The sequence below is a fragment of the Myotis lucifugus genome, unplaced genomic scaffold (genome assembly GCF_000147115.1).
Source record: "Myotis lucifugus unplaced genomic scaffold, Myoluc2.0 scaffold_206, whole genome shotgun sequence".
NCBI lineage: Eukaryota > Metazoa > Chordata > Mammalia > Chiroptera > Vespertilionidae > Myotis > Myotis lucifugus.
Window position 1 is genome coordinate 626,013 of NW_005871254.1, and position 11,710 is coordinate 637,722.

Genomic DNA, 11,710 nt, shown 5'->3' on the forward strand with positions numbered 1-11,710 from the left:
TTCTCTTTCCCAAACTCACCCACCTCACCTCTGAGCCTTTGCTCGTCCCGTCAGGGGCCAGGGTGCCTTTCCACCCACTTCACCTGAGTCCCAGGGTCCTTCCTGGCATCCGGCCCTGAGACCCCTGCCCATGCCGGGACCCCCACCGGCTGGGAGTGACCTCCTGTTCCGAAGGTCCCCCGGGTCCTACAGAGTGTCCCAGCCACTGTGCACAGTCTCCCTAGAAGTCCATGGAACACTTAACACTAAGCCTTTCCCAGAGTGGGCCGGGCTGCATGGAAGAATTAGAGGCTACCAGACAGGGGGAGAAAGGAGGAGTCCTTGCAAGAGGGGCCGGCCTGTGCACAGCCCTGGGGCACCTAGCAGCTTCCTGTGTAGTCAGAGTATGTGGACGGGCTTTAAAAGGTATGCTAAGGAAATTCAATCCTATCGGCCAGTGAGACTCTCCAATAAGAAATGTGAGTCCCATTCCCGAAGATTGTGATGCCTGGCCCAGGAATCGATGACTTTACATATTCCCAGGAAATTCTGATTGAGGGTCTCCGGACCACAACTGGAGCATGAGGAGGCTTTGAAGAATCCTAGCCTGGGAAGAGTATGATCAGATTCAGGTGTCAGAAGGAGCCCTTGGGCAGCTGGTGTGACCACGTGGAGGAGCAGGTGAGGGCCAGGCAGCCGGGGAGACCAAAAGGGGAAAGTGGAGCAGGTGCCTGGGGGCAAGGCCCAAACGCAGGCTCCCCGGTGAGGCCAGAGAGAACGGACGGATGCTGAGACGATTTCAGGACACAATCAGCCCGTCCCCGCGACCTTGTGCGTGATGAGCAAAGCGGGAGAAGAAAAGGCTCGGGAATGGGTGCAGCTTTAAGCCTCTCGGTCGGGCAGGGGGTGTCCGTCCTGGTGACAGTAGGCAGAACGTCTGCCAGTGTCCCCCATGGTGCTGGGTCGAGGTGGCCCCTCCTGCTGGCCTGCAACTCCCTCCTCACCTGTCTGTGGGCCCCAGGCCCCAACCCCTCCACCACCACAGCCCAACCTCGTGCCGGCCCTGGCATCAAGACCCACCGGGGGGACGCTGGCTGGGTGACAGGATGAGGTTGAGAAGCTTCTGGTCAGGAGGCCAAGGTGCGGCGAGAAGACGACCGCAGGAAGGTGAAGGGAGAGCCGGAGGAGGCCCAGCCTCCCTCACCTGTCTCCACACAGGTTCACGGGAGCCACCGTCGCCGTGTGCGAAGGGGCCTACTTTGTGGCTCAGCTGCTGGCCATCTGCTTCCAGTGAGTAGCTCGCACTGCCCAGGGATCCTTGCAACTTCTGGGGGCAGGTGAGGGAGGAGCCCTAGGCTTGCAGGGCATTTTACCAGTTCTGGAGGGCTCCACCCCAACTAGGACCTGGGCACAAAAGAATGACCACCAGGGGGAACCAAAGAGCCATGGCAGTGGGTGTGGAAGAGGCCATGTCTGGGCCAGCACACCATCCGCCAGTCCCACTGCTCCCCAGAGCCAGCCCGGCAGGAAGAGATGTGAGATCCCTGCTCCAAGTCAGTCTAGAGGGCGAAGGAGCTGGGCCTAAGGGCAGGTGCTTTTCTCCTTTGAACCTGGAGGCAGCAGCCCTGAAGGAATCAGGCGGGTGTGGACTCTGCATGCCCGTCAGGAAGCCCCTCTGGGCCCGTGTCATCTACGCCCAGGCAAGACCCTAAGCAGCCAGGCCCCTCGTGCAGGGCATGCTCCGCACAACCGCCCCGCCCGTGTCCCCCACACTGCACGCCTTCTCCGCTTTGCTGTGGGCCCCCAGAGGATCCCTGAGGGGGAAGGGGCACAGCGAGACCCCTCACTGAGGACTCCCACCGGGGTGTCTGCAGAGAGCATGGCCTCAGCAGAGCCTCCACAGCCTCGAGAGGTGCTGGGCTTTCCCGAGTCACTGCCTGCTCCCTGCTCACCCCCGACTCCTTCCTCCCAGGTGTCAGCCAGGGTCCCTGGCCGCCAGAGCGAGGGAGAAGGCCCGCTGGCTGGGCTGCTTCCAGAAGTTCCTGGCCTACCTGCTGCTGTCCGTGGCCTGCTTCCTCCACCCCGTCCTGGTCTGGCACGTGACCATCCCAGGTAGGACTCCAGGGGGAGTGGAGGCAGGCCGCCCACATGGGGAGGCTCTGAGCACGAGGGCTGGGTCCTCCTCACTCAGCCTGCGGTGACGTGGCCCCAGGGCCGCGAGCCCACTGCCCTCTCTGGCCCAGGCCGTGGGGATGAGGACCTGTCAGACCCTCCACGCTGATTCAGCGGCAGGAATGTGCCGGAAGTGCATCCTTCGTGTAGGCGTCCAGAGGCTGCACCCCAACGGGCGTGGCCTTTCTGTCGAAGCCTGTGTGTGGACTGAGCTTTCGGAGGGTGACAGTCATTTCTCTGCCCATCGTGTCTCCCAGTGCCCTGACTCAGGCCACACCCTCAGCCTGAGGTGGGAGCACAGCAGGAAGGGACCGAAGACCCTCACAGCCGCAGCATGTCCTGCTCCTCAGGCCCTGGGTCAGCGGCTCCTGGCTGCAAAGGCAGGAGTCTGCCACCTCCCACCTCCCACCTCCCACCTCCCGGGTTCTGTTCATGGCTTTTCTGCTAACACTCTCCTCGTGACCCACCTAAAATCCAGAAAGCAAACCTCCCAGGGAGACAAGACTGAAGGCAGAGCCCCATTTCCTTCCTGCAGTCCCTGTCATAGCCCCCAGGGCCCCCCTCAACCCCCACCCCCACGGCCTCCATGGACGCCTGAGCAGGACACAGCCCTATAGAGCTAGAGCAAGCCATGGCCTCCAGCCCCTGAGAAAGCAAGAGAGGCCCAGGAGGCTCTGGCCCCAGAGGCAGGACTGGGTCCCCGCTTCCTCTCACAGGGCAGGGGTCCCAGCAGGGAACCCAGAGCAGTAGGTCCCAGCCTGGGACGGAAGGTCCTCTGCCTGGAGGCCTTGGGCGGGGCCAGGAAGGGGCGATGCTACGCTGGCCCTACCCAAGGAGTCTGCACTTGCTTCTGTTTGCTGGGGAGGCTACAGTGAAGGCGGGCTCCCGCTTCTGGGACGGGAAGTCCAGTTCAGCAGGTGGGGCCTGGTATCCAACATAGAACCCGGACCTACTGGCGGGGTCCAGGTCCAGTTCCAATAAGCCGTAGTGAGAGAGGCTGAGTGCGGCGATGGAGGCTGTTCCGGTAGCACCAGGGGGGCTGTAACCAGGAAGGGAGCCTCGGGCACAGGGTCCCCTAGCTCACGGGCAGGGGCAGGGCCCCAGCGCGGCATCAGGCCGCCCCCAGGCCTGCTGTGGTGTGAGGGGAAGTGAGGTGTGAGGGCTGCAGCACAGCAGCCTGAGTGGCCACACCGGTGTGCGCCGTGGCCTTCGGGAACCGTGGGCTTGGGCAGCCTCGGGCTTCTCCCCAGGACACTTCCAGCACCCTGACCGCCCAGCTCTCTTCCAGGCTCCATGCTGGTCCTCACTGGCCTGGCCTACTTCCTGCTCAGCAAGCGAAAGAAGAGCAGGGCCGCTCCTGCGGAGCTGGCCGCCCAGGAGCAGTACACGGACCCCTCCAGCAGCGCCAGGAGCACCACCGGCTCCGGGGACACCGAGCAAACCTACACCTTCCACGGAGCCCTCGGGCCGGGGCCCGGCTCCCTCCTCGCCCACATGAGGTGCATCCTGAAGGGGCCCAGGAAGCCCAGCGCGCCCCAGCGCCCGGAGGCCCCCACCGAGCTGACTCTGGAGCCAGCTGCCTCGCTGGCCGCGAAGAAGCAGGTGCGCTTTGAAGACAGTGCGGCCAGGATCATCCCCGCCCTCGCCGCCGGCCTGGACAGCGAGGACAGCGAGCCGGAGCCGGAGGAAGCCAGCTCGGACACCACCCCCATCATCCCGCCCCCGCAGGCTCCATCCTTCCTGTCTTCTCTCTCAGGCAGCAGCCTCTTCTGAGCTGCAGGCTCCAGCCTGGGAGACGCTCGGCAAGGGGTCTACGCGGACTGATGGCCCTGCCTGGAGCTCCCTCACAGCGTGGCCCTTGGGGAGCCCGGTCTTCGTAGGCCGGCTCTTCAAAGGGTGACCACACATCCTTCGCTGGGGCCATCGAGTGACATGAGAGGTCCCTCAACAGCCTTAAGGGGGTGCAAACGAAGCCATGTTGGCTCGAGCTGGCATAGGTCCTTCCTCCTGGACACGGAGTGAGGAAATCCTTGTGCTTTTCCCAAAGCGACCATCACTCCCTGCCTCGGCCCCAGGAGAAGCCGCCGGGCTCCTGCTGCTCCGGACACAGCGCCCAGCACTCAGCAAGCCCTCGGGCTCATCACCCAGCTCTGAAGGCCAAGGATGTGCCGGCAACTTAGCCATGTCCACAGGCAGGTGTTGAAGGCACCATGGGCCCCAGCCCTGAACTGAGATTGGGGGATGGGGAGGGAAGGCCAGGCCGCAGGCCCTCGAGGCAGAGAGCTGTGCCCAGCAGGGGCCTGTGTCCTCTGCTCTGGGCTGGCGCTGGGCGCAGGTGTCACAGAGCCTCTCCGGTAAACAGCCGGCCAGGTGGCGGTGCTCACTCCAAGCGCACCGCTGAGGGCTCTCTGCATGGCCACCACACCAACCTTGCCAAGGCCCCAAGTAGACGGTGTGAACAAAAAGATCCCGGAAGCCATCGACAGCTTCAGCAGTGAAAGCCTCAGCAGGAGGCTGCGCCCGCTGCACACAAGGGCCAGAGGCTGTGCCCTGAGACACGCACAGCACAGAGAAGTGGCTCCGCCATGCGGAGGTGCCTGGCAGCAGAATAGGGGATATAGACAGGTTTAAAGGGGGATGGAAGGGGGTGGCAGGAAAGTGAACAGGCAGACCAGCTCTCTGCAAGCAAGCCATGGAAGTGACAGTTAACCCAGATGGAGCAAAGACATTAACCAGATAATCCTTAGTTAAGGATTTGCAATACAGCTTTCATTTCTAAAAAGTGTCCTTGGGTCCATGGGATTGTTGCAAGGAGAGCAAACACACTCTTCTTCATGGACCATCTCAATTAACGAGCAACCCAGAGAGACTGGTAATGGCTCCCGAGTTCATCTGTGTGAGCAGCCACGCTCCGCAGAGCCTGCCTCGGACCACGTGCTCTACGGTCCAGAGAAGAGATGTGCTTTTTCTTGTATGATTTTCAAACCCCCGCCCCGCTCCTTACAGGTTAGTTTGCAAATGTATTGAAATAGCCAAAGCTAGGATCAGCTTGGCAGCAAGTGTCCCAAATAAGCAGATCTCTTCCTGCAATAACTCACCTCTTGTGTAAAACCAAGTGGAAAAAAAGACAAACATTTCCACAAGCCCTCTGTGGTGGAAATAGTGGAGCTCTTCCTTTAACTGCGAGAGGAGGGACTTCAGGATTTGAGTCAGTCAGAGGAGAGTGAATGACATGGAATGTGGGTATAGGGAGGGGAACTGTGCCCAGTTCCCAATGGGGAGGTGGCCTAGACGGGAGCCCAAGTGGGGAGGAGCCGGCCCTGTGCCTGTCCGGTGAGAGGGGTGGTGATGAGCCCAGCACAATGCAGGCGGCCTCTGCGGACCCGGTGCTCCCACTCCATTCCCGAAGTCCGGGCAGCAGAGCTGGGTAGGTGGCCAGGTCACGTGCAAGAAGCACACCCGGAGGGGAATGTGAATAAACATTTCTTACACCCACGAGCCTTGTTTCGGCTGTGTCTTAGCGGTGGGGGCACGGGAGCTCCCGGTGATGTGATGGGCGTGGGACTGAGCCGTCGGGGCTTCCCGGTGCCTCCCAGTTAAGGGGGCGTCTGCTCTGAAGGCCCAGGATGTGCGGGCACTTACCCATGTCCACAGAGGCCTGAATGATTCTGATCTTACCGAGATTAGCAAAGTGAAGTTTTCAAACTATCTTGTTGCTGGAAAAGCACAGAAGGCTGCGATGAGATTGTTAAATAGACCAGAGTCCTTACCTCTGTCACTGGACCAAGCGGGAAATGGCCCTCCTCATGAGCAGGTGGACACAGGTGTCTCCATTTGAGTCTCAGGCTGAGACAGCCATATCCCACCCACTGCGGCCCTCACAGCGGCTGTGGCCCTCATCCCTGCTGAGAGCGAACAGGGCTGACCCGAGAGTGGCCTGGCTCCCTTTCTCCGCAGAAGGCAGACCACACATCTTGTAGATGTGCAGCAGTGACTGGAATAGAAAGGTCACTGGCTGGGACTCGCTAAATCCTCCACTAACATGCCGACTGGCCTTGGCCAACACTTTTCACCTCTCGGGCCTCGGTTTTCCCCGTTAAGTGGAATTAACAGAATTCCTCTCAGGATTAGTGCGATCACTGAAGCAAGAAAGATGGGGAAGTGCTCTTCAGATTACCAGTCACCCCACTCCGTGATGAGTACACTTCTCTGCTACCGGGGGGCCTCACAGTGAGAAAACCCAGAGGAAGAACTGAGGAGACACCGCCCAGATTTCCTCCGGGGAAAGGCCAGTGCAGACCCAAAGCTTCTGTCTCAACTCCAGCTTCAGTGCTTGAGCCTTCAGGGGGCACCCTCCAGGTCAGAGAGACCCAGTCACAAGGAGCCATAACCTGGAGGTCCCCCTGTATTACCACTCTCTCCCATCAGTCCTAGGGATTTCTTTTAGTTGTTAAAATATTTTTATTGAAATATAATTCACATCCCATAAAAGTCCCCAATTCAAATGGTTTTTGGCATATTCATTATCAAGTTCATCACAATCTAAGTTCACAACATTTTCATTACCCCCCCTTCCCCCCAAAAAATACATTTAGTCAGTCTCCACCCCACCCCAACCCAGCCATACCCTAAGCAATCACTAACCAACTTTATGTCTTTATAGATTTCTCCCCTGGACATTTCATATAAATGGAATCATATAATGTTTTTTTATTGTTTGTTTGGATTTTTTTTAGTTGTTTTTTTGTTGTTGTTGTTGTTGTTAATCCTTACCCGAGGATATTTTTCCATTGATCTTTTAGACAGAGTGGAAGAGAGAGGGAAAAAGAGAAAAACATCGGTGTGAGAGAAACACATCGATTGGTTGCCTCCTGCACGTGCCCTGATCAAGGCCTGGGTGGGGGAGGATCCTGCAACCAAGGTACCTGCCCTTGACTGGAATGGAACCTGGGACCCTTAGGTCCGCAGGCCAACGCTCTATCCACTGAACCAAACCGGCTAGGACTTAGCATAACGTTTTTTAAGATTCATTCATGTTTTAACATGTATCTTTATCTCATTTTTCTGTGGCTGAATAATATTCCATTACATGGATATACTACATGTGTTTATCTATTCATCTGTTGATAGGCATTTGGGTTGTTTCTACTTTGTGCCTATAATGAATAATGCAGCTATGAACACTCATGTTACGTGGAGATATATTTTCATTTCCCTTAGATATATACGTTGGGGTGGAACTGCAGGGTTAAATGGTAACTCAATATTTAACTTCTGGTTAAACTGTTTTCCAAAGGGGCTGCACCATTTTACATTCTCGCCAACACTGTATGAGTGTTCTGACTTTCCATATCCTTGCCAACACTTGTTATTGTCTGTCTTTTTATTATAATCATCCATTTATTGTGGTTTTGATATGTATTTCTGTGGTGACTAATGGCATTGGACATTTTTATTTTTTCATGTAATTATTGACCATTTGTTTGTATATCTTCTTTAGAAATGCTTTGCCTATTTTTCAATAAGAATTTTTTGTCTTTTTTTTAACTTATAAGAATTTTTTTATATATATATTCTGGATATCAGACCCTACCAGATATATAATATGCAAATATTTTCACCCATTCTGTAGGTTGCCTTTTATTTTTTTTATAGTGTCCTTTGAAGCACAAAGGATTTAATTTTAGTAAAATCTAATTTATCTATTTTTTTTCTTTTGTTGCTTTTTCTTTTGTGGTTAAATCTAAGAAACCATTGCCTAACCAAAGGTTTTTAAGATTTATTTCTATGTTTCCTTCTAAGAGTTTTAGAGTAAATGTTAGTTCTCACAATGAGAGTCTAACTTAATTCTCTTACACGGCATCCTATTGTTCCAGCACCATTCGTTGAATTGTCTCGGCACCTTTGTCGAAAACTTATAGGTCATAAATTTCCCTTTTCAACCTGTTCCATTCATCTGTATGTCTGTCCTTATCACATTACCATACTGTTTTGATTACTATAGCTTTGTAATGAATACATTTTGAAGCCAGGATGTGTGAGCCCCCAACTTTGTTCTTCTTTTTCAAGACTATTTGTCGATCCGAGGTCCCTCTCACTTCCATGTGAATTTTAGGATCAACTTGTCGATATCTGCAAAAAAGCAATCTTGGATTTCAATAGAAATTTAATTGACTCTCTAGATCAGCCGTGGGCAAACTATGGCCCGTGGGCCAGATCCGGCCTGTTTGAAATGAATAAAACTAAAAAAAAAAAAAGACCGTACCCTTTTATGTAATGATGTTTACTTTGAATTTATATTAGTTCACACAAACACTCCATCCATGCTTTTGTTCCGGCCCTTCGGTCCAGTTTAAGAACCCATTGTGGCCCTGGAGTCAAAAAGTTTGCCCACCCCTGCTCTAGATCAAGCATGTCAAACTCGCGGCCCATGGGCTGCATGCAGCCCACAATGAATATTTTTGTGGCCCAGCCAATATAATGGTATGTAAGAAAACATTAATTTTATCATTGCTCTTGTTCTATTTTATACTACACTTTTTGAGATAAACCTACATTTCTATGAAAATTGAAACTTGTGGTTTTTTGCGGCCACATAAACGTAAACCTTGTTTATTTGGCCCGTGTTAGCCTTTGCATTTGACATGCTTGTTCTAGATCACATTGTGGGTATTCCCATCTTGACAATGTTAAATCCAATCCATGACTATGGGGTGCCCTTCCTTTTATATAGAGCTTTAATTTCTTTCAATAATGTTTTATAGTTTCCTATGTGCAAGTCTTACACTTCTTTTGTTAAAATTATTTCTAAGTAGTTCTTTTTTATGGTTTTGTAAATGGAATGGTTTTCCGTTTTCCAGCTTTATCTATATATATAAAAAACCAGCAACAGTAATGCATGACGACCAGAACGACCAGTTGCTATGACACTGCCCACTGTGGCCAGCAAACCCCCTGCCAGCCAACCTCCTGCAGCCCCTCCCCCTGGCCAGCCCCGCCCCTGATTGTCCTCTCACACCCCAATCGAGGGTGGGATGGCTGGCCAACCCCCCTGCAGCCTTTCTCACCCCCGCCCCCTCTGGCCCCACCCCTGATCGCCCCCCTCCCCCAATAGGGGGTGGGGCCAGCCAGCCAACATCCTGCCATCTCCTCCTCCTGACAGGCCCGGTCCCAATCCACCCCAATTGGAGCTGGGCCGGCCAGACCCCAACCGTGCATGAATTCGTGCACTGGACCTCTAGTTGAGGTATAATTGACAAATAAGTTATATCTATTTAAGTGTACAATGTGATGATTTGATATACATATACATTGTGAAATGATTTCCACAGTCAAGTTAATTAACCTACCTATCACATCACATAGCTTTCTCTAAAACTTAATTTCAGATGCTAGTGTGTAGCTTCCATTTCTTTCATTTGTGACATGTTTCTTTGTCTCTGCATTTGGCTGCTTCCCTGTGTTTGTTTCTATGTATTAGGTAGAGCTGCTATGTCTCCTGGAATTGGTAGAGTGACCTTGTGCAGTAGGTGTTCTATAGGACCCCGTGGCTCAGCCTCCCCAGTCACCTGAGCTGGTCACTCTAAGTGTGCCCCTGTGTGGGCTGGGTGCACAGTCTTGTTGTAGTTGAGCCTTGATTGCTGCTCCTTCTTTACTGCCTTCTTTTATATTAAGTACATATTTTCTAGTGTAAAAATTTGATTTATTTTCCTGACCCATGTGGCTTAGTGGTTGAGCATCAACCTATGAACTAGGAGGTCATGGTCAGATTCCTAGTCAGGGCACATGCCCAGGTTATGGGCTCGATCCACAGTAGATGGCATGCAGGAGGCAGCCAATCAGTGATTCTTTCTCATCATTGATGTTTCTATCTCTCTCTTCCTCTCCCTTCCTCTCTTAAATCAATTTTAAAACTATTGATTCATTTAACAAGTTTTTAATTACATTTTGAATGGTTTTCTTAGTGGTTGTCTTAGGGATTACAATATGCACTTTAAAATATCAAAATTTAGTTTACATTTATACTAACTTTAATTCCATTGAAACAGAGAAAGTTTACTTCTATATATCTCCATTCTGCCCCACTTTTTTGTGGCATTATTGTTATGGGTCTATAAATGCAATAAACCCAATAATGCACTGTTGTAATTATAACTTTTACAATCTTAATGTCTTTTAAAGAAGCTGAGGGAAGAAAATACATCAAGTATATATTTATCATTTGCTGTATTAACTTTTTTATCTGCAATTTCATTTTCTCCTTTAGGTTCAAGTTACCATCTGGTGTCATGTCTTTACTTCAAAATAGCTTTGTTCCCAACTGCCTCTCTTGTGCTATTATTGTCAGTGCCTGAAGAACTTACTTTAGTATTTCTTGTTAGGCAGATCTTCTGGTAATTAATTCTCTCAGATTTTGTTTGTCTGGGAGTGTCTTTTTTCATTTAGTTTAGAAAGATAGTTTTGCTGGATATAATGTTTTTGGTTGACAGTTTAATATTTTTACATTTTGGGTCAACTTTCAACACTTTAAATATGTCCTCACAATGCCCTGGCCAGTATTTATCAGTGATTAGAGTGTCAGCCAAAGGCTGTTGGATTCTAGTCCTATTCAAGGTCATATATCTCAGTTGCAGGCTTGATCCCTGGCCTAGTAGGGGCACGTGTGGGAGGCAACCAAATGATGTGTCTCACATCAATATTTCTCTCCACCCCCCTCCTCTCGTTCTACTCTACCTAAGAGCAATGGAAAAATATCCTCGGGTGAGAATATATATATATATATCCTCACACTGCCTTTTGGCCTCCATTGTCTCTGATGGAAAGTGAGCTATTATCTTTATTGAGCTTCTCTTGTACAGAATGTCATTTTATCTAATAGCTTTCAATATTTTCTCTTCATTTTTATCTTTCAACATTTTGGCTATAATCTGCCTGAATGTAAATTATTTGAATTATTTTACTTGGAATTGATTGATTTTCTTGCATGTGCACATTGACATTTTTCATCAAATTTGTGAATTTCTTAGCCATTATTTTTTTTGAAAAAATATATTTTATTGATTTTTTACAGAGAGGAAGGGAGAGGGATAGAGAGTTAGAAACATTGATGAGAGAGAAACATCCATTGATCAGCTGCCTCCTGCACACCCCCTACTGGGGATGTGCCTGCAACCGAGGTACATGCCCTTGACCGGAATCGAACCTGGGACTCTTCAGTCCGCAGGTCAATGCTCTATCCACTGAGCCAAACTGGTTAGAGCTTAGCCATTATTTCTTAGAATATTTCTTCCTCCCCCTTTTCTCTCTCCTCTCCTTCTGGTAGTCTCATTACACATATGTTGGTGTGCGTAACTGTTCTTCACATTAGTATGAGGTTCTGTTCATTTTTCTTTATTCCTTTTTCTTCTCTTTTCTTCAGATTGCATAATATTTATTAATCTACAAGTTTGCTTATTCTTTCATCCTCTATGTTAAATCTCCTGCTGAGTCTAGTTAATTTTTCATTTTGCTTATTGTACTTTTCAACTTCTAGGATTTCATTTGTCTTTTTAAAAATAAA

At 50.9% G+C, this 11,710-nt stretch overlaps 1 protein-coding gene across 1 annotated transcript in view; it reads left to right on the top strand.

Annotated features, from left to right (window-relative positions):
- Positions 1-3,924, top strand: part of TMEM72 (transmembrane protein 72) — a 26,245-nt gene extending 22,321 nt beyond the window's left edge. Inside the window, exons 5-8 of the mRNA XM_023761287.1 lie at positions 1,001-1,077; positions 1,198-1,269; positions 1,952-2,091; positions 3,440-3,924. Of these exons, the coding sequence (XP_023617055.1) occupies positions 1,001-1,077; positions 1,198-1,269; positions 1,952-2,091; positions 3,440-3,924 (774 nt within the window). The remainder of the gene's footprint in view (positions 1-1,000; positions 1,078-1,197; positions 1,270-1,951; positions 2,092-3,439) is intronic.
- Positions 3,925-11,710: the final 7,786 nt, after the last annotated feature.